Below are 26,133 nucleotides of genomic sequence, written 5' to 3' on the forward strand. Positions count from 1 at the left end.
GCTGTTTGAATGCTGCTTATGAGCCTGCTGCTGCCTACCACCGCTCAGTCAGACTGCTATATCAAATCATAGACTTAATTATGATACAATAGACAGAAATACAATCCTTAGTTTTCGGATTTGACCGTATTAATGACCTATCATTTCGCAAACAGAACGTTTATTCTGTCAGTGAAATACGGAACCGTTCCGTATTTTATATAACGGGTGGCATCCAAGTCTAAATATTGCTGTTACATTGCAAAACCTTCAATGTTATGTAAAATTCTGGCAAATGAATTGGTCTTTGTTAGGAAGAAATGGTCTTCACACGGTTCGCAACAAGCCAGGTGGCCCAAACTGCTGCATACAGTGCCTTGCGAAAGTATTCGGCCCCCTTTGCGACATTTTGCCACATTTCAGGCTTCTTTTTGTGAAGAATCAACAAGTGGGACACAATCATGAAGTGGAACGACATTTATTGGATATTTCTAACTTTTTTAACAAATATATACCCTGACTCTGCTTGCACAGAACGCAAGAGAAGTGACACAATTTCCCTAGTTAATATTGCCTGCTAACATGAATTTCTTAACTAGATATGCAGTTTTTTTTTTCAATATACTTGTGTATTGATTGAAAGGCATTAATGTTTATGGTTAGGTACATTGGTGCAACGACAGTGCTTTTCTTGTGTGAATGCGCTTGTTAAATCACCCGTTTGGCGAAGTAGGCTGTGATTCGATAAGTTAACAGGCACTGCATTGATTATTTGCAACACAGGACAAGCTAGTTAAACTAGTAATCTCATCAACCATGTGTATGTAGTTAACTCGTGATTCTGTTATGATTTATTGTTTTTGTTAGATAAGTTTAATGCTAGCTAGCAACTTACCTTGGCTCTGTGCTGCACTCACGTAACAGGTGGTCACCCTGCCATGCAGTCTCCTCGTGGAGTGCAATGTAATCGGTGTCCAAAAATGCCAATTAGGACTAGTTATGAAAAATTGGGGCCTCTACTGTGCTGTCCAAACTTGTAAAACATGAGGAGAATGACATTCCTATCCATAATGATGCATTTCTTTGTAGTAGAGCACAGGGACCCATGATGTAATTCCGCTTCCGGGTGTAAATCCACTTCACTTATTGTAGTTCAATAACCAAAATTGTTGTTTTTTTTAACTCGAGGTGCAATGTTTATGGCATACATTTTAAAGTGAAAAAGCTGAGTCAAAGTGTAATTCCATTACTGTGGAATAGCCTTTATTTAATCATATCTCAGGGTGTTGGATTACAGATACAAACATTGGTTGAGGCACTCCACTAACACCAGTGTGCTTCTGACGTTTACACTGTTCTTTGTTTTTCTAGCTGCGTCTGTTGGTTTTGTTCTTGTTGCCTAGTGTGTACTATGGGTTGGTTGCTTGGCTTGTTCCAGCAGCCTGGCCACAAACTAACTGCACTGCCCTGCTAGCCTAATGAGTGCATGTTTATGATGAGGCTCAGGTGGATTCATATATCAGCTCTGCAACTGCCTCCCTGGGCCATACAGGAAGGACAAATATTTGTCCATTCAAATGGGTTGGAGTGGCTAGCTTCCTTTAACAAAAAATCATGCCAGAGTTCCATGTTGAACCTATTTAATTAATCTGCATAATTAATGCCCTGACATGAGATATTAGTGGACGTGTGAGGCAGATACATGATGAAGCTCCATCTGGTACTGAGGTAATTAATCGGGCTGAAACAACCCGCTACTGAACCTGGACTCCACTACTTTCTCTCTCTGCTCACCAGAGCACCGAGTGTGACTCTCACTCTCTCATACAATGCCCAGGAGACACTGGTAGAGGACTGGGTTAACTTCACATTGATCCAGGCCGTGTGTGTTAACCTCTGAACTGGAGAGTGAAGCAAATAACAATGTTTTTTTTATGCGTTTGTATGTCGGTCCCTGCAAGTAAATCAACCATTCATCAGATTCTGTGAGAATTAAAGGGGGGTGAACTGTGTGTGTGACATTGTGAATTTTAACACCGTTTTTGTGTGTCCCTGCAGAGTACAGCCGCTTTGAGTCGAAGATCCACGACCTGAGGGAACAGATGATGAACAGTAGCATGAGCTCTGGTTCGGGCTCCCTGCGCACCAGCGAGAAACGCTCCCTTTACGTCAGGTACCAAAACACACGCACAGTACACACCACTCCCAAAATCATCACGTTTAGCACACCACTCACAAATACTATGATTTTTCATCAGCACAAAATAGGTCATGATGAGACTATCGTACGCCAAGCATCTGCTCATCTGATGAATTTGATGAGCAAGCTTTTCAGTTGGATGCCACACATGACCTATTTTACATAGCTGCATCCTATGGCTGGAAAAAGTACTACCGGTATCATAATGTTATTACATTTTGGGCATGAAGCCAAAACTGTAAGGAACCCCAGTCAGTCAGGAAGAGCAACATGTGCCAGGCAGGCAGCCTCCCCCACTGTAATGAGTGCAGCTGCCTGAGTCAGAACAGGAAGTGTTCTGGGGGGTCAAGGTGAAAATTATTATTCTATGATGTAACATTTATGTCCCAAGAACTGGAAACATATTTCAAGCTAAGTGCTGTGGTGCAGTGTCACGTAAACCCAATATTTACAACCCCGGCAAGAATAGCAACATTTTCAGTTTTGATGGCGATTCTTGACAGAGAAGGAAGCATCTACAAATCCACGGCTTACTATGAACACAAGCTAGATCAAAATACTTGTGTAACGATGTGTAATCAGTTGGATGTCCAAAGCAGAAATGGTCAATAAACAAACTAAGATACAATGGGAAAATGACAGCACAGAATCTCCCAACAAGCCTGTAGCTCATTGGACCACCTATACACTGTAAACCAGGATGACTAATGCCCTGTAATTCTCTCCTGTCAGCCAGGGAGAGCTATCCTTTCCTCTGTGTGGGTGACTAAGCATACAGTTATGGCTCTGTTTCATTCCAATGCACAGCAGTAGTGCAGACTTCTCCCCAGCCAGCCTATCCTCTGGAATGTGAGACCTCTCAGGTGCACACACACACACACACATAGCCAGGGTCCAATCTGAATGCCTGTGTCAGGAGAGGCACTCATGTAACCTGGCAGTGAGACTTGATACCTGCAGGTAGCTAGTATCAGGGCAGTCTGATTACTTTAGACCGGGCAGCCAGTCGGGAGAACACACTGGTAGTGGCAACGCCACACTGGACCACGTCGTGTCCTGCAGAGCCAGGTCAGATTGTTGCCAGGTTAGTGGCAGTAGTGGAACCTGTAGAGCTATCGGTTCCCTGTCTGACAGACTCATAGCAGAAGTAATGGAAACTGTGGCAAAGACGAAGCCAGTGTGTTTTGCAATGACATTGTCACATTTCATCATGTGATGTAGTGGGTTTTAAACTTCAGAACCTGTTACTAGTATGGTGCAGTAATACTGTATATGCTGTTGAGTGATTGACACAAACACCCCTCCCCCTCTCTGTCTTTCTTTGTGTAGAGCCCTTTTTGACTATGATCGGGCCAGAGACAGCTGTCTGCCCAGCCAAGGCCTGAGCTTCTCCTATGGGGACATCCTGCATGTCATCAACGCCTCCGATGACGAGTGGTGGCAGGCGCGTCTGGTCACGCCCCACGGAGAGAGCGAGCAGATCGGGGTCATTCCAAGCAAGAAGAGGTAACCTCATCACCCCATTTTACCACCCAAAATGTGCTGCTGTTGTGTGACTCTCAAAGTGCCTCAGTAAGAGTTTTGAAACAAGTCTTTTCTACGCAGGGTGGAGAAGAAGGAGCGAGCGAGGTTAAAAACAGTCAAGTTCCACGCCAGGACGGGCATGATTGATTCCAACAGGGTGAGTCTGGGGGGCTGTGCTCTCTGGTTCTCCTGCCTGGCAGTGGGCACCCAGGGAGCTGACCCACTTCCCCCTCCCTGAGGCAGGCAGTGTGGGAACAGGAGCATGTAGCAGGGACCTACCTGCTCATTAGAACTAGTGGAGAAACCTAAAGACTCGCATACATTACATTACAGACAGTCTCGCTCTCTTTAAAGACAAGGGGCTACCAAACTGACTCGATGCTTAGTACTGGGACCTGTCGCTATCCTATCTAAGTGCAATTAGTGTTTTTAATGTGATCTGAAGTCTTAGTATACATCAGGCAATGTAAGAAACCCCTGGTTCACCAATACAGGCTCTCACTGGTGAATGTATTAATTGGTTGTCTTGTTTTCACACGATTTTCATATAATATTGTGACACCTGTATGGTCCTGTAATGATATGCTCGCTCATTAGAAGGTCAATTTCCTCTCGTATATACAGTTTCTAGGATCAACATGGAAATGATCTCCCCTTTGCATAAGTGTTCCATTCATTTTACCCTGGTTATCTGCCTTCATTTATCTGCCTTCATTCTTTCATTTAGATTTTTTCCTTTGTTTTTAGATTTGTCTGTTTTTATTTAGTTTTGCATGTGTGTTTGGTGTCCTCATTGAACAACAACGTTCTGTTCTGTTTTTTGTTTCATCCCCCCCATCGCCCCCCTCCCCTCATCACGCACATCTCCAAGCAGCCAGTCAAAGTAAAGCGCAAAAAAAGCTTCAACCTCTCACGCAAGTTCCAGTTTTACAAGAGCAAGGAGAATATTGTGCAGGAGTTGGTGGAGTCTGAACGTGAGTACCCAAAGTGTGTGATATGAGGGGGTTTTACTTTTCGCGCTTTCCTTTCATGCTTCATCCTTCCCGCAGCTTAATCTCTCCACTCACCTCTGGGACCAGACCGTGGCTGTCTGTCTGTGGGCAGTGCTGTCTTTTCCCGCTCACTGTCATTCACTCACAGCCAGAGAGGACCCACACAGACCCAGGCCTGGGGTTCAGGTGTCGGCCTCTCTGGTATCTGTTCGTCTGTCTGTCCACTGGTGGAGAGTCCAGGTGTGTGCTGCTGGCTGCCAGGGCAGGTGTGTGGCTGGCTGCACTAATACAGTAACTGTGTACTGCTGCTAGAGGCCCTGTTAGACCCCCACTGTTCATTGCTGCCCAGTCAATCCTCATCCTCAGTTACTGACCCAGAGAACTAGAATTTCATTAGCTGGACGGCAGCACTAAAAAACACTAACGGGTCAAAACCTCATTCTTAATGGGATTGGCTGTGTGTAATTTCAAGGCCTTGGTTTTCACTGGGAGTAGAGTGGGGCTCAGGGTTTAGGGAGCACAGTGCCTCGTGTTGGTCCCCCCCATCTTGGCCTGCCTTACTGCCTCTAGGCGAGCAGCCAGCACACTGCTCCTCCCTTTCTCTTTCGCTCTCTCTCGGCCTGTCCCAGCTCTCACTAACCTCTTCTTCCTGTCTGCCTCTTCTGTTTGTTTCTGCTCTCACCTGTCGGGACACTCAGGACTTCCCAGGGTTAAGCGATGACTTTTATGGATCAAAGAGTTTGAGTAAGTGTGTGGTTGGACTGTCACGCTGCAGCTGCTGTCCCCTGAGTTCCGAGCTAAACGCCTGTTCAATGCAGACCCGGCTAGCAATGGCTGCGACAAACACACACACTCTTGTTTACTGATACACACACGCACACACACACACTTACAAACACACTGCCCTAGGGTAAGAGAGCAAGTGTTACACCTTGTCTGACTTCCTTCTTCCCTGTAGGGAATTTACTCTAAAAGTTTAGTAGATCATTGTCAGAGAGTGATTACTTCGAGAAACCAAGTATCTCCCTCCCTACACTGACTGGACAGGGTTTGCTTTTCCTATTCTGCTTTTCCATGTTAGCAAGCTGAGCTGACTGCCCAGTGCCCATGTATGCTTGTTAACAGGCCCACCGCCACTGTTTTCTTTGGCTTATCCCCGACACTGTATCTGGTGTGACAGATACAGAGCCCTCGATAGGAAACACTGGCAGGGGATCGGAGGGTCACTTGGGACTTTGTGAAAGGAAACACTTAATTTCCTATTGCTGCAAACCTCCAACCACTTCCCTGTGTAGAAAGCGCTGTTGCTCAGAACAAGACTGTTTTCTTTTCATTTTTTCCCCTCTTTCTGTCCGTTTTCCTTTTCATCGGGTTATATGCAGTGGGACAACAGGGGACTTTATTTTTCATTCTTGATGCTCGGCAACTGGTGGTGAACATTTTTCCCTCACCAAAATGAAAACTAATTTATTTTGATGTGGCTTTACTACTACTGCCCAGCTTTGAGCTTTCCCAACATAAACATGTTCCTCTCATTGCAGAATGCCTGACGTCAAACACGAGCGACAGTGAAAGCAGCTCAAGTAAGCAACCTTATTTTCCTTCTACTGTTTTTGCAGCTTTTATTTCGGACATAATCCAACTAAATGAAAAGCATGTGGCACGTCATTACACCTGTATCCAAAGCAATGTTTTATTTTAGTCCTCGGTGCTGTAGTGAGCTGGCATTTGACTGCGATAGTATCAGGCACTTAGTAGAAAAACAGTCTCTTTCGTCTGCTGTTATGGAAAATGTGACTATGAAAAGAGTACTTTAAACATTCCATTACTGTCAACCACATCTAGTAATCCATTGTTATGGGATTATAATAAAGATGTATTTTTACTCAAACTGTTGTCTTCCTTTCTGCTATTCAGAGGGTCAGGAAGACACAATTCTCTCATACGAGCCAGTGATTCGACAGGAGAGTAAGTATGCAATATACTAGATGTTCTCCTCCATTTAGGATGGGGTTTGATACCATTAATGTGTATCTTATTCCAGTGTTTGCAGACATGAGTTTTGACCTGCGCCCTCTCTTCTCATTTGCAGTTCATTACACAAGGCCTGTGATCATCTTGGGCCCAATGAAAGACAGAGTAAACGATGACCTGATCTCAGAGTTCCCTCACAAGTTTGGTTCCTGCGTTCCTCGTGAGTAGACCACTCGACAACATGCACCACATTATCACAGCCACTTATAGAAACACTAGTGGAAAATATATATCCCGTGTTTTAGTGACATCTCCCTAACAGTCATTTGAATCTGTGCAGACACAACACGTCCGCGGCGGGAGAACGAGATGGACGGCCAGGACTACCATTTTGTGGGCTCACGGGAGCAGATGGAGAAGGACATTCAGGATAATAAGTTCATTGAGGCAGGCCAGTTCAACGAGAACCTCTATGGGACCAGCATCTTGTCTGTCAGAGCAGTGGCTGAGAGGGTAAGGGAGCACAACACATCATAAATGTGCAATATACACAAGGTTAATTTCTGATTGATTGTTAAGGGATGTATGAGAAAGTGTTATTTTGATACTTAAGTGCTCTTTCTCTCCTTCCTCTTCATGAAGGGAAAACACTGTATCCTGGACGTGTCTGGAAACGCTATAAAGCGACTGCAACAAGCACAACTTTATTCGATCGCAATTTTCATCAAACCAAAATCCATTGAAACTCTTATGTAAGTGTGTCTGTTCTTGGATCTAATGAACTGTTAAAAGATTCTCTTTACTGTAACTCCATACAACAATCACTTCCTGTACTGTACACTAATCAACCATGTCTGTGTTGCAGGGAGATGAATAAGAGACAGACATTTGAGCAATCCAATAAAATCTTTGATAAGGCAATTAAACTGGAACAAGAGTTTGGAGAATTTTTCACAGGTAAGTCCACTACTTTATTTTTTTAGGTTCATCGCAGATTATACATATTTTAGATACGCTTGAAGCGTATTGTAGGGCAAGTAGGAATCTTAATGCATCGATGCACTCATGATATCCACTTCTCTGTCCGTCTCCAGCCATTGTACAGGGTGACTCTCTAGAGGAAATTTACAACAAAATCAAGATGATCATCGAGGAACAGTCGGGCCCCTACATCTGGATACCTTCCTCAGAGAAGCTCTGAGCTCCCAGCTATACCCCTCTGTGTCAGTGCAGCCCCCCACACCCTCCTGACACCCCGCCCATCCCCCAAATAGCTCCTCCCTCTCCCTTTTTTGCCGATATGTTTCATATCAAGTTTTAGTGTCATCATTATGTTAATCTCAAATGAAAAGTCTTATCACCATTACTGTGACTGTGCACACCCCTGCATGAGTTTCTCAGCAAATCCATTTAAGACTGGAAATGCCATTCTGAATGAATTTGTCATTTTAAAACAAAAAAAAGGGAAAAGGAGAAATAATCCTTCTTTTGTGAAATGGGACTGACCGTTGCAAATCAGAATGTTTTACAGACGACGCCGAGGTGAGAAGGAGTTTGGGATTCAGGGGAAGTTGCAGGGGAATGGAGACTTAATCACACAAGTTGGAACACTTTGTAAATGTTCATCAAATCACATTTAAAAAAGACACTAGAGAAGCAAAGACCACTTAGGAGGTTTTTTTTCTACAAGGACTGAATAATATCAAGCCCAGCTGATGGTACTGTTGGAGGAGTTCTCTCTCTTGTTTATAATTACTGAAGAAATTGGAGAAGCCTACAGACTGGTGATCTATCACAAACCAGCTTGCTATTTGATCAGCTGCCAGTTGTTGGTGCTGCTGCAGCTGATCAAGACCTCTTGGGAGGCAGAACAAATGAAAGAAATGAGTTATGAATCTACATTTATATAATGAAATCACAAGGTAAATGAACAAATCCTACTGAGATTTTACTACATATTAAAAACGACATTTTACATTTCACTAGAATTGTCTACTTGGAGGGCTGTTAGATTTCATTCCTTTGTTTTTTTTTGTGGGATTTCTTTGCTTGTGGTTTTTAGCTGCTCTGTGTAAAGGGTGGGGGTAGAGAAGTGTAACGGGGCTCTCTGCAAAACACCAAACTGCCTTACATCAAATACAAATTGTTATATTATTACCTGTACTTTGTGAGGGAAGCTACAAATAATTGACAAAGAAAACAAACAGGAAATTTTATTTTCTGAGTTGTCCTCCTGACTTCCCAGGAGGTCTAACTTGTGAGTGCAATAGACCGAATGCATATCTCACCTCTGTGGATTCCTATCTTCCCCCTGTATTTTTATCCTTTTCCTGTTGTCATTTAAGAATTTATTGGATTCCAATTTGGGCAGCCATAGCTCCCTCACCCATGTTGAGCAGCAGACCACCCTATTACACTCTCTGCCTTCCAAGATGATTCTTTTTGATTGATTGGTCACATGGTACTGTCCTGTATATGCCACCCTGAAGGTGGCCTTAAAACGGGTAGAACAAGACAAATTGTATTGGATGTCCTAACAATTAAAGAGTCAATATAACTGGTTTTTGGATTGTCCCCCCATCCATAATAACACTTAAGAGGGGTTTGATTAAAACCTATATGCTCTGTATCTATAACGTTTTTAAAATTTGTTCTGGGTATGTTTTGAGCCACTGTGTTATGAACCCAATGGTATCTGGGGCGAGCTCAGTCAGCTCAAGAATCTAACGCACCGATATAATTTCCTTTGCAACTGGAAGCACCGTGTTTTAAAGGACAAATTTAAGAGTTCACAGATGTTAAATGTGAATGAAAGAGTAACTGACTGAATGGTTTGAGAGATTTGAAAGGCATTTGCATTGAACTCTAATAGACATAATAGATCAGCATATCTTGTGGTGAAGTTTCGTGAAGACCACTTCTGTGGTAAACCCTTGCCTGAGTTGGCTTTATGGATTCAACAGGATTGAAATAACCTGCTAAATCTTCCTTTGCAGATCTTGGCACTGTGTTTATTTGTTCATGTGAGGGGACTTGTCTGACTTGTTTAAGAATACTGTGGCCCCCTACCCTGTGAACATTTAATTTTCCACTGTTTTTGCAAGAGGGGAAGGGTTTTCCTCAGATGCCTGAGAGCCAGACCATCTTCTGTATGCCCTTGCTCTTCTCCCCCCCGGAACACCTGTACATGCAGCATTTTCTGAACAGGTGTGCCCACCTGCCAGGCACCACTGCTAAACCAGCTGTCATTACCTGTGTCAAAACCAGAGTTCAGGGAATAACCGAAGGGAACAGAGCCATTTATAAACTGCTTACAGACTGTTTCAAAGGGTGTGGAAGCTGTCAAATGTAAATATGCCCCCAGCAGATCCCTCACCTGTGCTTCATGCATGTGTGAAATAAACTGGGACAAAACATTTTTATAGATCACAAATGAAAGGTAAGTAAACAGATATTCCGAGATATAATTTCCAATTTTTCCATACATGTAATGTTGGTATTTCTCTATAGACAAATCTTCAGCTGCCTATTGGAACACTTTTTAGTCCATTGGGAATTTAAATCCCTCAAGTAGGGCCTGTCTACATGTTATTTCTTGTGGAAAATGGTGTATAGATTCAAAGAATGAAGACAAGATGCAGGCAGCAACCTACAATATATTCCAGAAACCAGGAGCATTGATGAATATCTGATTTAGACCTGGTCCTCTGTTTTTAGATGAAACACAGCTGACTGTTTAACATGTCTGGTATTTATACCCCTCGGTCAGCAATCCTGTCAATAAAGCCCAAATAACTTGATTTTTTTCATCCTTTCCATTGAAGTTGCAGTATAAAAAGATTGAACCTAAATGCCCGTGTGTGTATAATTGATGAGGGTCTTTGTTCCAGTGCGAGACACGATGATGCAAGCTTTTCTGGGGGGGAGGGTGTCCTTTTGGGTGATGAGTTGTTTGACAGCACACCTGTGCAGTAAGTGCTTGCAAATTATTTGATTGTACAGTAGTTTCCTTCCTGTCACACTGAAGGTGTTTGAGCCTATCAGGATGCTGGGCCAAATGGTCTTCCCTGTCCTAGTCATGAGGGAGCAGTCCTGCAACTTTTTTTGTTTGGGGTTTTCGGTTTCGACTGGACAAGAGTTTATTTGTTTGAAAATAAAATGTGGCTCGGTTATGATTTTGATGTGTTTTATTCTCACCAAATCAAGTCCAATGGTATTGGTAGTTGTTTCAATAATACGATGTAAAATTCATATGAATGCAATATCGGGGAGGGATAGAATTATTTATATTAATGTAGAGAAGTACCAAATCATGAACTACAAAAGCTAGAAATGGTTATCTAAACTCTCCATAGGGAAATGTTAGGGGGGGCAGGATGCAACTGACATCCTGGAGGAGCTGACTAAACTGAAGACCAGTCACAGGAAACAGTGAGACTTCATACAGTAAACCACCATCCCAGCTACCACATGGATGATATCAGGCACCTGACATTAAAAGTGCTCAGCTGAGCTCAACCAGCAAGATCACTCCTCCATGATAAGGTTCTTCTTGGCTTTGTCTAGTCTGTCCAGGACCTCACTGTACAGACCTGACATCTGTGGACAGAAACAATACTGGATATTAGCAATTTAATTAAGAAACAAATGGCTATTTCTTTCCAGTAACAGATATACAGTCAAAGTTTTCTAATTTAAGACGAGGCTCAGGCCTCTTGTCACGCTCCATTGCTGCTCCCTCCCACAGTCAGTCAGTAGTACCTGTGTCTGGTAGCTCTCCTGCAGGGAGCCCAGGTGGCGGAGGAAGCTCATGCCCAGGCCACACCACCTCTCAGCCTCGGGGTACTGGGCCAGGCTATACAGCAGGATGCCTGTGTTCCAGGCTCGGGTCAGCAGCCACAGGATCTCCATCTCAGGGAAGTCCTCAGGCTGGAGGGGAGGCACAGAGGAGACAACGAACACATTCTGCTGCCGTCCACCTGGCTTGGAGCACCCGTGATAACTCACCTGACCTCAGAGTCCAGGTATGCCTATGAATGTGGCTTTCAGTGTCTATCGTCAGTCTGGGAAAGACACTGGGAGTGTCAGAAAATACGGGATTTTATACAGGACCACGCTAACTTATGAGGAAGATTAAAATGTATGTGACTGATGTATATTAATTTAAGGCACTTGTCCATCCATTGTTTTAATGTTTCGATTACAAGGTTGTGTATTGGAAAATCTGCACGGCAGAGCTTTAATTTGCAACTCTGCATATGACAATATGCCTGTGCACATAGAGCTTGGTAATGCTTCAATACTCTGATGCGTCTTTTCACCAGTTTAACAGCAGAGCGATGGCTTGTACAGCACATTACCATTCACATTGGCAGGAAAGGGATGGTGAATGGAAGCATCTGCTAATTGAAGTGCTGCTGAAAGCCCATTGATGAAAACAAACAGGAGATGCTTTCAGTGCAGCAGCGGAGGGGGGCGGAGGGACGAGGGGGGTTAATTACAATGCGGGGTTGCGGCGGTGGCGCGAGATTGCTGCCGACTCACTGCGGCTGTGATGATGGACAGGGCCTCTTCATAGTAGCCCCATACCTCCTCCAGCACACGGGCCTCCACATCCGACACGCCGCTGGGTAGCGACAGCTGGATCAGGCTGTGGACACACTGGCTGAGAGGGAGCATTGAGATAGAGAGGGAGTTAGACATCACACACAGCAACCTACGCACGGACACATTGGAATTCTGTCACAACAAATATCTGACTGGGTCATATACCAGTCTCTGAAAGACCCGGTCAAGTTACCAATGGTAAATTGTGAGGCTTGTTTTGTGATGGGATGAGCAATGAGATGGGCACACACCTGCAGTGGGCCAGGTCTGCTTGTGGTTGTTTCCTGTGCAGAGACAGAGCGATCCTCAAGGCCTTCTTACACAGCAGAGGGAAGTGGGCAGGAGGCTCCATGGCCAAGGCTAAGGACAGAAGAAACACACTCATCACAATACTCAATACAAAACTGTGTGGCTGAGCAAAAAACACTGGATGAGGAGGACAAGTCCTGTAAGGAGGGTCAACTACGGTGTTTACTCTTCACCTGCCATGGTCTCCAACACCTTGATCTCAACATTATCCAGCTCCAGCACTGACTCCAGCACTGTCTCCACCTTGGGGTCGTTGAGTTTGGCACGAGCCTCAAACTCATACAGCAGCAGCAAAATGTTGGTTGGGTCCTTGGAGTTGTCCCCTGGGTGTGTCAGAAGGTGTCAGATTATTCTCCTCACACAACGTAATCCAACATCATGGCAGAATTGAGCAGAGCACAGTATGGAATGGAAGAGGAGGGATAATTAGGGCCACCTGATGCTTTAAGAGTCTTCCAGACCTCCCAGCAGATCTGAATGTGCTCCAGGGCTTGTGTCAGCTGCTCCGTCTAAACATGAGGACAGTGGCATTCAGTATCCATCATCGCCACCTAGTGGTCGCTACCCATAACGGCAAGATTCAAAATAAAATAACTACCTACGCCAGCACTGATAACAGTTAGTCACCTCTCCTCTCCTCTGGTCTTGGTAAATTTCCATCCATGCGGATGGAGAAAGAGCTAAATATGGAAGACAGGCAGAGAAAAAGAGAGAGAGAGACAGGACAGAGAGAGAGAGCGCAAGAGAGAGAGGGTGGTACACACCTGGTCAGAGTGTGGAGACTTCCTGCAGAGCTCCAGAGAGGCAGCAGCAGCCATCAGCAGGCAAGTCTTCTGGCCCATCAACACGGCCCGGTCCGGGGGGCAGAACTGGGACAGCTAGGGTTACCACACACACACACACATATATACACTGCTCAAAAAAATAAAGGGAACACTTAAACAACACAATGTAACTCCAAGTCAATCACACTTCTGTGAAATCGAAATGTCCACTTAGGAAGCAACACTGATTGACAATACATTTCACATGCTGTTGTGCAAATGGAATAGACAACAGGTGGAAATTATAGGCAATTAGCAAGACACCCCCCAATAAAGGAGTGGTTCTGCAGGTGGTGACTACAGACCACTGCTCAGTTCCTATGCTTCCTGGCTGATGTTTTGGTCACTTTTGAATGCTGGAGGTGATTTCACTCTAGTGGTAGCATGAGACATCAATGCGAGCTGTGGCAAGAAGGTTTGCTGTGTCTGTCAGCGTAGTGTCCAGAGCATGGAGGCGCTACCAGGAGACAGGCCAGTACATCAGGAGACGTGGAAGAGGCCGTAGGAGGGCAACAACCCAGCAGCAGGACCGCTATCTCCGCCTTTGTGCAATGAGGAGCACTGCCAGAGCCCTGCAAAATGACCTCCAGCAGGTCACAAATGTGCATGTGTCTGCTCAAACGGTCAGAAATAGTCTCCATGGGGGTGGTATGAGGGCCCGACGTCCACAGGTGGGGGTTGTGCTTACAGCCCAACACCGTGCAGGACGTTTGGCATTTGCCAGAGAACACCAAGATTGGCAAATTCGCCACTGGCGCCCTGTGCTCTTCACAGATGAAAGCAGGTTCACACTGAGCACATGTGACAGACGTGACAGTCTGGAGACACTGTGGAGAACATTCTGCTGCCTGCAACAGCAGCAACCTCCAGCATGACCGGTTTGGCGGTGGGTCAGTCATGGTGTGGGGTGGCATTTCTTTGGGGGGAGGGGGGGGGGGGGCCTGAATCCAATTGAGCACATCTGGGACATCATGTCTCGCTCCATCCACCAACGCCACGTTGCACCACAGACTGTCCAGGAGTTGGCGGATACTTTAGTCCAGGTCTGGGAGGAGATCCCTCAGGAGACCATCCGCCACCTCATCAGGAACATGCCCAGGTGTTGTCGGGAGGTCATACAGGCACGTGGAGGCCACACACACTACTGAGCCTCATTTTGACGTTTTAAGGACATTCCATCAAAGTTGGATCAGCCTGTAGTGTGGTTTTCCACTTTAATTTTGAGTGTGACTCCAAATCCAGACCTTCATGGGTTGATAAATTTGATTTCCATTGATAATTTTTGTGTGATTTTGTTGTCAGCACATTCAACTATGTAAAGAAAAAAGTTTTTAATAAGAATATTTCATTCATTCAGATCTAGGATGTGTTATTTTAGTGTTCCCTTTATTTTTTTTAGCAGTGTATATTAAGAGTACCATAAAGATAAAGGACCACAACACAGAGAGAACGCATTAAACGGAGGGTGCCTGCATGACGGTCTGTGTCTGCGTGTTTTAGGGGTGTAAGGGCATAACGACTGACCAAGTTGTTTTATGCGGAAGCTGCAGGGCTCCACGTTTCTTTATCTTTGGCAACACTAATTCCCTGTGGGTTGTATTGATCTCCACCTGCACAGATACAGATCAATTCTCCCGGTGATGCTAATAAGAGGACTTGCCTGGTAAGAGAACAGAAAGAAATCCCTCATCCTGTCAGGGCTGCTCTCACACTGCAGCGCAGAGTTCCAAGCTAAGACACATGCGGGCACACAGAAATAAAATTAGACAAAATGCACAGCGCACTATGCTGCTTTCACAGTGCTACTGTAATTCGTAAAATACCAAGATAATTCCGATAATTGTACAAGAGCGAGATAAATAACAGTGTATCTCCAGATAGTATGTAAGTACCAATCTTCCTGAACCAGTTGGCGTCCTCTGTGCGCTGCTCTACAGCCATGCTAGGCCCTGGGCTGAGCTGTGACACTTTCTGCAGTGCTGTGATGGTGACAGTAAACAACAAACACTGGCTGGGTGAAAACCAAGCAGCAGCGCACAGCAGAGAAAAATAGAATCAACACTAAAGCTGAGGATTTTTTAAAGCAGAGGTGGCAGAGGTAGTGGGGGCGTCTTCCTGGGGGGGGTCCAGGGGTATGTTGAACGACTATGAGACGGTCACTTCTGGTGACTTTTTTAAAAGGACATTCTACTCCCAAATTGTATGTAAATTAAATTGTGTTCTCATCCTTTGGAACTCATCTGTAAACCCAGAACAGTTTAATTTTATCTCGATCTCAATGACATCACCAGCCAATTCTACATAAGAATTTTTGGGGGGGGGAGACGGGGGATGATTTAGCAGCGCCGCAGCGCATAGGGGAAACACTGCTAATGCATTACCTCAGAGTACTCATATATTGAGGGGAGAAAGATGTTGCTGTAAGTGTGATTGTTGTATATTGTACTCACCCATTTTCAGATATGACAGCAGAATATCCAGATTCGCATGTCTATATATAGAGGAAATGTTAGCAAGCAGAAACAGTAAATCAACCACAACTGAAACGCTGTGGAAATGGGCAGCAGGTATTCTAACGGTTAAGAGCTTTGGGCCAGTAACTAAAAGGTCGCTGGTTCGAATCCCCAAGCCGGATTGGTGAAAAAAGTCTATCAATGTGCACTTGAGCAAGGCATTTAACCCTAACTGCTCCTGTAAGTCGCTCTGGATAAGAGCGTTGGCTAAATTACTAAAATGAAATGGAGCATTTAAACACTATTGTATGATGATCATGTTTCATTATATCTCATCAAACTCACCCTATCTCCCCACTGGCCTTTTCTATTGTTGAGAGCACTAGTCGAACCAAACACCTGTAATAGACAAAGACCATGAGGACTCAGGACCTAGTTCCTTTCACCTACTAACACTGTACTGAGAGGCACACATTTCACAGGAGAAATTAAAAGATATAGGTCAGTAGATCATGGAGACACAGTTAAAACTCATTGAAAGCTTAAACAGCACCATGTTTCACTGCATCATGCATTCTAACATATTTATGGTGGAAGATGATGATGTGACACAAATTGTCATAATCAACTGTCATTGTATGTTATGTCATGTTTATGATAAGGTCATCTTGCAAAAGTATTCATCCCCCTTGGCATTTTTCCTATTTTGTTGTAATGGTCATGTTCTGTTATAATCTCCACCCGGCACAGCCAGAAGAGGACTGGCCACCCCTCATAGCCTGGTTCCTCTAGGTTTCGTCCTAGGTTTGGCCTTTCTAGGGAGTTTGTCCTAGCCACAGTGCTTCTACACCTGCATTGCTTGCTGTTTGGGGTTTTAGGCTGGGTTTCTGTACAGCACTTTGAGATATCAGCTGATGTAAGAAGGGCTATATAAATAAATTTGATTTGAATGGACATACACAAAATAGTCCAAATTGGTGAAGTGAAATGAAAAACATAACTTGCTTAAAAAAACATTTAAAAATGAAAAACGGAAAAGTTGTGCGTGCATATGTATTCCCCCCTTTGCTATGAAGCCCCTAAATAAGATCTAGTGCAACCAATTACCTTCAGAAGTCACATAATTAGTTAAATAAAGTCCACCTGTGTGCAATCTAAGTGTCTCGTGAGTTGTCACATGATCTCAGTATATATACACACCTGTTCTGAAAGGAGCTCTCCAGACAGGTCAGGGACAAAGTGGTGGAGAAGTACAAATCTCGGTTGGGTTATAAAAAAATATCAGAAACTTTGAACATCCCACGGAGCACAATTAAATACATTATTAAACAATGGAAAGAATATGGCACCACAACATACCTGCCAAGACGAGGCCTCCCACCAAAACTCACGGCCCAGCAAGGAGGGCATTAATCAGATAGGCAACAAAGAGACCAAAGATAACCCTGAATGAGCTGCAAAGCTCCACAGCGGAGATTAGAGTATCTGTGCATAGGACCACTTTAAGCCATACATTGCACAGAGCTGGACTTTATGGAAGAGTGGCCAGAAAAAAGCCATTGCTTAAAGAAAAAAATAAGCAAACACATTTGGTGTATGCCAAAAGGCATGTGGGAGACTCCCCAAACATATGGAAGAAGGTACTCTGGTCAGATGAGACTAAAATTGAGCTTTGGGCCATCAAGGAAAACGCTATATCTGGCGCAAACCCAACACCTCTCGTCACCCCGAGAACACCATGCTGTGGGGATGTTTTTCATCAGCAGGGACTGGGAAACTGGTCAAATTTGAAGGAATGATGGGATGGCGATAAATACAGGGAAATTCTTGAGGGAAACTTTTCAGTGTCTCGCCCTGACCTTAGATTCTCTGTTTTTCTATATATTTTGGTTAGGTCAGGCTGTGACTATGGTGGGTACTCTAGTTGTCTAGGGTTTTTGTCATCTAGGGATTTTGTATGTCCATGTTGGCCTGATATGGTTCCCAATCAGAGACAGCTGTTTATCGTTGTCTCTGATTGGGGATCATATATAAGTAGCCATTTTCCCCATTGTTAATTGTGGGATCTTGTCTATGTTTAGTTGCCTGTCAGCACTAGTTTGTATAGCTTCACGTTTCGTTCGCTGATTTTGTTGTTTTTGTTCATTCATTAAAAAGAGAATGTAGGCATACCACGCTGCGCCTTGGTCCGATCCTTATGACGAACGTGACATTCAGTCTTCCAAAGATTTGAGACTGGGACGGAGGTTCACCTTCCAGCAGGACAATGACCCTAAGCATACTGCTAAAGCAACACTTGAGTGGTTTAAGGGGAAACATTTAAATGTCTTGCCTAGTCAAAGCCCAGACCTCAATCCAATTGAGATTCTGTGGTATGACTTAAAATTGCTGTATACCATCCAACTTGAAGAAGCTGCAGCAGTTTTGCCTTGATGAATGGACAAAAATTCCAGTGGCTAGATGTGCCAAACTTATAGAGACATACCCCAAGAGACTTGCAGCTGTAATTCCTGCAAAAGGTGGCTCTATAAAGTATTGACTTTGGGGGGGGGTGAATAGTTAGCACGTTCAAGTTCTGTTTTTTTGTGTGTTATTTCTTGTATGTTTCACAAAAACATATTTTGCATCTTCAAAGTGGTAGGCATGTTGTGTAAATCAAATTATATAAACCTCCCAAAAAATATATTTTAATTCCAGGTTGTAAGGCAACTAAATAGGAAAAATGCCAAGGGGGTGAATACTGTATGTGTTACTGATCTCACTGGACAAGAGTTCACTGATGTTGTTTGTGTGCGTTAGTAACTGACCTGAGAGCAGTGAGAACCTGAGCTTCATCTTTTGAGTGTTCACACAAACTCTCCAGAGCCTTCATGGCTGTGTCTTGTTGCTCATTCTGGAAGGAAAGGAAACAAAGGATGACAATGAGGACGATGGGTATTTTCTCCTTCAACAATTCCAAGAGCTTGGGACTGTCTGCAAAAAGATGATTCTGAGGTAATTGGCTTTAAAGTTCCAAACCCTGAATGGTTTGAATGATGTCAGCAACTTTTATATTTTTTTCTTTAAAACATGAATGGGGGTATTTACTATATGGCTAGAGAACACTGAAAAGAACAAGGCTATGTCAATAACTACATGTTGTCAAAAATGCAGATAGAACCTTCTAGTCCCAAGCTCTCGAATTGTCATCATACTCATTATCTTTCCTAGAGGTTTGTCAGTAATGGGGACCCACCTCCAGAGCGATCTGAGCAGCAAGACTGAGGAGGTTGGAGGCAGCATTCTCAGCCACTAGCAGTCTGTCCTCACTGGTCAAAGGACCTTGGGCCAGAGCCGCGATGGCCTTCACTGCCTCTGCAGCTGACAGAAACAGGGCTTCAGACTGAGAGGCACAGAAGGCCTGAATACATATAGTCCATCCTAAAACTCACCACACTCATGTAATATGCTGTTACCTTTCTCCACATTGTTCTCCAGGACAGCAATCTTGTAAACACTGAACTGAGTGAAGATGCTGTTTGGATCACATCTCGCTGCCTCCTTTATTGCTTCTTTGGCCTGACACACACACACACACACACACACACACACACACACACACACACACACACACACACACACACACACACACACACACACACACACACACACACACACACACACACACACACACACACACACACACACACAGTCACAGGAATGCACAAGGTACACACAAAAATTACTATACAGTAATAATTACAAAATGCTGTGTGAAGTCTGTTGTCACACTATTGAGTCACCTTGTCCAGCTGCTGCAGTTGCAGTAAGCAGGAAGCTCTGTTCCTCTGAAGCTTGGCCAGGTTGGGCTCCATCTGGCCAGCCTTGTAGAAACTCAAGGAGTAGTTATACCACTGCAGAGCCTCTGAGAAGTTCTTAGTCTGGAACAGAAAAATGACTCACATCCCAACACATACAGACTTCACAATGACAGAGCAATGTACTTATTTTCAGCAGACACTCTAGACACAAACAATTACCTATATCTATTCTACCCTGCCTTTCTAAGGTCTTTGAAAGCCAAGTTAACAAACAGATCACCGACCATTTTGAATCCCACCGTACCTTCTCCGCTATGCAATCTGGTTTCCGAACTGGTCATGAGTGCACCTCAGCCACGCTCAAGGTCCTAAACGATGTCATAACTGCCATCGATAAAAGACAATACTGTGCTGCCGTATTCATTAACCTGGCCAAGGCTTTCGACTCTCTCAATCACCACATTCTTATTGGCAGACTCAACAGCCTTGGTTTCTCAAACGACTGCCTCGCCTGGTTCACCAACTACTTCTCAGACAGAGTTCAGTGTGTCAAATCGGAGGGCCTGTTGTCCGGACCTCTGGCAGTCTCTATGGGGGTACCACAGGGTTCAATTCTAGTGCCGACTCTTTTCTCTGTATACATCAATGATGTCGCTCTTGCTGCTGGTGATTCTCTGATCCACCTCTACGCAGACGACACCATTCTGTATACTTCTGGCCCTTCTTTGGACACTGTGTTAACTAAGACAAGCTTCAATGCCATTACAACTCTCCTTCCTTGTCCTCCAATTGCTCTTAAATGCAAGTAAAACTAAATGCATGCTCTTCAACCGATCGCTGCGCGCACCTGCCCGCCCGTCCAGCATCACTACTCTGGATGGTTCTGACTTAGAATTTGTGGACAATTACAAATACCTAGGAGTCTGGTTAGACTGTAAACTCTCCTTCCAGACTCACATTAAGCATCTCCAATCCAAAATCAAATCTTGATTAGGCTTCCTATTTCGCAACAAAGCATCCTTCACTCATGCTGCCAAACATACCCTCGTAAAACTGACTATCCTACCAATCCTTGACTTCGGCGATGTCATTTATAAAATAGCCTCCAACACTATTCTCAGCTAATTGGATGCAGTCTATCACAGTGCCATGCGTTTTGTCACCAAAGCCCCATATACTACCCACCACTGCGACCTGTATGCTCTCGTTGGCTGGCCCTCGCTTCATATTTGTCGCCAAACCCACTGGCTCCAGGTCATCTATAAGTCTGTTGGGAAAGCGCCGCCTTATTTCAGCTCACTGGTCACCATAGCAGCACCCACCCTTAGCACGTGCTCCAGCAGGTATATTACACTGGTCACCCCCAAAGCCTATTTATCCTTTGGCCGCCTTTCCTTCCAGTTCTCTGCTGCCATTGACTGGAACGAACTGCAAAAATCACTGAAGCTGGAGACTCATATCTCCCTCACTAACTTTAAGCATCAGCTGTCAGAGCAGCTCACAGATCACTGCATCTGTACATAGCCCATCTGTAAATAGCCCATCCAACTACCTCATCTCCATATTGTTATTTATTTATTTTTTGCTCCTTTGCACCCCAGTATCTTTACTTGCACATTCATCTTCTGCAAATCTATCACTCCAGTGTTTAATTGCTATATTGTAATTACTTCGCCACTATGGCCTATTTATTGCCTTACCTCATTTGCACACACTGTATATAGATTTTTTTATTTATTGACTGTACAGTTGTTTATTCCATGTCTAACTCTGTGTTGTTGTTTGTGTCGCACTGCTTTGCTTTATCTTGGCCAAGTCACAGTGGCCTACCTGGTTAATTAAATAAAGGTTAATTTTTTATTTTTTATAAAAAGTTCTACTGTACCTCAAAGTTCTTGGAGGCTTTGTCCCAGAGCAGGAGATGTAAACAGGTGAGAGTCTGAGGAGACAGCTGTTTACCAGTGTAGTGGCCTGAAAGAGGAAATATCAGCAGTCTTACAACTGCATTTTAATTTCACTGCATCAACACCACCACCATCATCCCCACCACCGTAGTACCTGTGATGATGTCCACCACCACCACCACCGTAGTACCTGTGATGATGTCCACCACCACCGTAGTACCTGTGATGATGTCCACCACCACTGTAGTACCTGTGATGATGTCCACCACCACTGTAGTACCTGTGATGATGTCCACCACCACTGTAGTACCTGTGATGATGTCCACCACCACCGTAGTACCTGTGATGATGTCCACCACCACCGTAGTACCTGTGATGATGTCCACCACCACCACCACCGTAGTACCTGTGATGATGTCCACCACCACCGTAGTACCTGTGATGATGTCCACCACCACCGTAGTACCTGTGATGATGTCCACCACCACCGTAGTACCTGTGATGTCCACCACCACCGTAGTACCTGTGATGTCCACCACCACCACCACTACCATAGTACCTGTGATGATGTCCACCACCACTGTAGTACCTGTGATGTCCACCACCACCACCACTGTAGTACCTGTGATGTCCACCACCACCACCACTGTAGTACCTGTGATGATGTCCACCACCACCACTGTAGTACGTGTGATGATGTCCACCACCACCGTAGTACCTGTGATGATGTGCACCACCACCACCACTGTAGTACCTGTGATGATGTCCACCACCACCACCACTGTAGTACCTGTGATGATGTCCACCACCACCACCACCACCACCACCGTAGTACCTGTGATGATGTGCACCACCACTGTAGTACCTGTGATGATGTGCACCACCACCGTAGTACCTGTGATGATGTGCACCACCACCGTAGTACCTGTGATGATGTGCACCACCACCACCACTGTAGTACCTGTGATGATGTCCACCACCACCACCACCGTAGTACCTGTGATGATGTCCACCACCACCACCACCGTAGTACCTGTGATGATGTCCACCACCACCACCACCGTAGTACCTGTGATGATGTCCACCACCACCACCACCGTAGTACCTGTGATGATGTCCACCACCACCACCACCGTAGTACCTGTGATGATGTCCACCACCACCACCACCACCACCACCACCACCACCACTGTTGTACCTGTGATGATGTCCACCACCACCACTGTAGTACCTGTGATGATGTCCTCTATTTTCTGTTTTCCCAGAAGCTCCTTGCCTCTCTGCAGCAGCAGCTCAATGTGCAGGACCAGGGCACTACCCAGTTCAGGGGACGACTCAAAGTGCTGGCACACCCTCTTCAGGTAGTCAAAGGCCAATGTCTCTCTGGGAACACATATCAACAGAACACACAGCGCATATCAATGCAATATATCAATACAATGTTGTATTTCAATGGAAACATGAAAATATTGACATTTTAAAATATTGACATTATTACTTTATCTAAAAACGTCTGGAATGAATACAATGGTACAAATGGATAACTGATTTGCAATTTGTTAAGATGATCAGTGTGTCTACCTGTCTTCAGCCATGAGTAGTTTCACTGTGCTTAGACACACTTCCAGAGGAACCTCTGACTCCAGCAGCTCTGTCACTCCTGAATGGAGACAGCGAGATGAAATGGTAATGCATTATACAGTACTGTAAACGGAGGACTTGGGAGTCCTTAAAACTCCCACTCAAGCCATTCAAAAAAGCAGAAAGAGAGAGAAACAGGGTAATGTCCTACTCACCAGCTCTTACGTGGTCATCCTGAGCCCCACATCTCAGTAGAATTCTGATCTTCAGGTAGAGCCCAGAGGGATGCACACTTTCCTGTCAAATTGCTGAGTTTTAATTGAAAACCAAATAATCTTGCTTAATATTAGAAAGTATCAACAAGAGTGATGGGGGGATGTTACCTTATTGGCTAAGTTCACAGCATTGAGTGCCTTCTCCTGAAACTGCTGACAGTCCCACTTTAGATAGACAGTGGCAAGGAGCCTCAGGACCTTGGCCTAAATAATAACGTTCAGCAATTAGCTCTACTGTAATTAAAAACAAATCAAAACATTGGAGCTTTTGGCATTTCTAATAACCAGGAAGTACTAGTGAAAAAACTGAAGAGACTATGGTATGTATAAACTGCACTACTCCCTTACTTGTACTTCAGCGCCAGGGGAGTATTTTATATTCATCTTCCCTATGTCATAACTCTGGCTGGAAAAGACAACAGTGTAGATATTCATATACTGCACTTTATCATACACCGTAATTAAAATAAGTAACATATTTCAGATGATGAGCTTCTGTAATGCTTCCTTTATGTCAGTTATATAGTATCTTTTGTCAAGCTAAATCAATGCTATTTACCTCAACCAGAATGAACTCTCCTCATACTTTTTCATATTGTAGGAATCCACTCCGAAGTTATAGCACATGAGAGAGAGATAGCCTGTCTTTGGGGGGGGAAAGTAGCTGAATATACCTGCCCAAGATTGGGAGAGTTAAAAACAGTGCTTTATCAAAGTAATATCAGAGTTTAGTTTCCTTTTTGTATCCTACCTCTTTGGGGAGCCGCAGTAGCATGTCTTTACAGCGCTGCATGCAGGCCACAGCCTCTTGGTGATTCTCTTGAGCAAGTGCCTGCATCGGAATAAAAACTTTCATAAGTTACCAGTACATCAGTGAGGTAAAGCTATATGTGAACAAAAAACTATTTTCTTCATGTGTGAAAATGTCACTTTCAGTTGCCAAATTCACAAGTACAAATTAGCCTAACATTGTTGTATGTGTTAGATGGGGAAACCATCTCTAGCTCACCGACTCAGCTTGGTAAGACAGAACTCGAAGCAGGTCCTTCTCCACATCTCCTTTCGATGTGTTGATGTCTGCCCCTCCATGGCCTCGGGATGTTAGTCGGCTGTACAATGTCTCCAAGCTCTGGACAAATAATATTATGAACATTTGAATTCAGTGTTATGACAGAAGTTCTGAAAGTTGACCAACTGTCTTAGATTCTGTACAGAGTCATAGGGCATAGTTTAACATATTCAAGCTTACTTTGACAGCAAGGCTCAGGAAGTTATCAGCTAGCTGGGGCTTTTTACAGTCTAGCCAAGTTCTTCCTGTCTTGCTGGCCATCTGTAAAGAAAATGTTAATTTTCTTAATGAATTAATTACAGTAAGACAGAGGTAGGCCTTACAGTGCAGTGGTTTATTTCATGAGCCATTTCACTGACCAGGATCTGTTTTCGCACAGCGCCCTCTGCTGGATTCTCAGGCTCACAGGAGTACAGCAACCTGCATGCAACATGACGCACTGACACCACAGACAGACCGGGAGGAATGCATCACAGGAGAAAGTCAGTAATGACGATAATGGCATAGGTCAGGTATTTCACAGCAAAGAAACTATTAGGCTACCTTTTGCTTTCTGGTGCTCATTTATGGCTGTTCCCACACGTTTGGTGACTGCCCAATTCCACAGCTGAATGGCACTTTCTTCAAGCTAGAGAATATGTTAATTTGAAGTGACAATTAGCAAACTAGCTATTTTTCTGTAGACTAATTTATGAATAGACTAAAACACTAAATTATGCATTGACTAAAACACAATGGTTTCATTAGAGAAGAAAAATACTGCTCTAAATTTGGCTGCCAACCTGAGGATCCAGTGGTGTTACTCTTGGGAAGTCTTCACAAAAGAGCTTCTCAATAACCTCATCTGTATTAGCCAGTTGTTTCTGCAGCAGGCGCTCTGTGAGACCTTTAATAAAACATAACTATATTTAATCCCAAAAACCACCATGAAAAAAAGTACATACAGTTGCCTGTTGAGTGACGTGACAGGTTGGCATTGCTTTCGTAGGTCGCCACACACCTTCGACGTCTCATATAATGCCAATACATTTCAAGGAAACTTTTACGAATTTCAAATGAGGAATGTAACCAATATACCGGTAACTTAGCAATATATTTCAACTTTGCTACATTTTCTGAAGCGTAAACTAAAGCACACTGGAAGGTTAGTCAGCTGGCTAGCTAACTACGTTAGCAGTTAACATTTTATGTCAGAAAAAGTTGCTATAAACTCACATTTCATATTTGAAACAAACATATCCATGTTTCAAGTGAAGAAAAGTGTAACACCTTAAATAGACACAAACAATATAACTAAGCTCGCCAGCTATCGCTCCATTCGGATGCTGATGCGGATAAGTGATTGACAGCTTTGATTTTGGCGTCGCGCGAGCCACTCTCGTGAAGTGACGTCGAGGGGAACGGCCCTTGTTATCCGCGAGCCCTTAGGATGTGCACGGCTGACGCCACCCCGTTGAGGTTGAAATTCAAATGGTTAAGATTAGGTATGGGTCAAATAAAATTCAAATCAAATGTTATTTGTCACATGCTGCAAGTGTAGAATTTAAAATGCTTATTAGCAAATAGATTATTAGCAAATAGATACAAATAGATACACATTTAATTGTAACAAGTACAGGTACCGAGTTCTTTTTTAACGGAA

At 44.1% G+C, this 26,133-nt stretch overlaps 1 protein-coding gene and 1 pseudogene across 2 annotated transcripts; one reads left to right on the forward strand and one right to left on the reverse strand.

Annotated features, from left to right (window-relative positions):
- Positions 1-10,841, forward strand: part of LOC123993358 — a 131,515-nt pseudogene extending 120,674 nt beyond the window's left edge.
- A 6-nt stretch (positions 10,842-10,847) lies between these two features.
- tex11 (testis expressed 11) lies at positions 10,848-25,845 on the reverse strand. Of its 2 annotated transcripts, XM_046295433.1 has the most exons (29): positions 25,707-25,845; positions 25,274-25,377; positions 25,035-25,119; positions 24,851-24,930; positions 24,672-24,752; positions 24,432-24,551; positions 24,174-24,254; positions 23,982-24,067; positions 23,771-23,828; positions 23,531-23,626; positions 23,363-23,444; positions 23,148-23,226; positions 22,798-22,949; positions 21,548-21,633; positions 19,645-19,782; positions 19,318-19,420; positions 19,098-19,222; positions 18,670-18,755; positions 16,208-16,261; positions 15,860-15,900; positions 15,302-15,388; positions 15,070-15,140; positions 13,350-13,463; positions 13,022-13,094; positions 12,759-12,908; positions 12,528-12,636; positions 12,214-12,334; positions 11,431-11,598; positions 10,848-11,268 (listed from the first exon to the last, which is right to left on the reverse strand). In XM_046295433.1, the coding sequence occupies exons 1-29, from the start codon at positions 25,732-25,734 to the stop codon at positions 11,197-11,199; spliced, it is 2,730 nt and encodes a 909-aa protein (XP_046151389.1). In that variant the 5' UTR covers positions 25,735-25,845; the 3' UTR covers positions 10,848-11,196. The 2 variants fall into 2 exon arrangements, with proteins under 2 accessions (XP_046151389.1, XP_046151390.1); XM_046295434.1 differs by lacking the exons at positions 24,672-24,752; positions 24,851-24,930; positions 25,035-25,119; positions 25,274-25,377; positions 25,707-25,845 and having other exon boundaries at positions 23,982-24,096; positions 24,432-24,467.
- Positions 25,846-26,133: the final 288 nt, after the last annotated feature.

Source organism: Oncorhynchus gorbuscha, linkage group LG13 (assembly GCF_021184085.1).
Source record: "Oncorhynchus gorbuscha isolate QuinsamMale2020 ecotype Even-year linkage group LG13, OgorEven_v1.0, whole genome shotgun sequence".
NCBI classification, from domain to species: Eukaryota; Metazoa; Chordata; class Actinopteri; order Salmoniformes; family Salmonidae; genus Oncorhynchus; species Oncorhynchus gorbuscha.

Coding starts and splice junctions, on each gene's coding strand:
- tex11 (XM_046295433.1), bottom strand. CDS start 25,734: ATGGATATGTTTGTTTCAAATATGAAAT. Junction 24,753..24,850: donor CTGTGCGAAAACAGATCCTG/GTCAGTGAAATG, acceptor TTTTCTTTACAG/ATGGCCAGCAAGACAGGAAG. Junction 23,445..23,530: donor CTGTGAACTTAGCCAATAAG/GTAACATCCCCC, acceptor GCAATTTGACAG/GAAAGTGTGCATCCCTCTGG.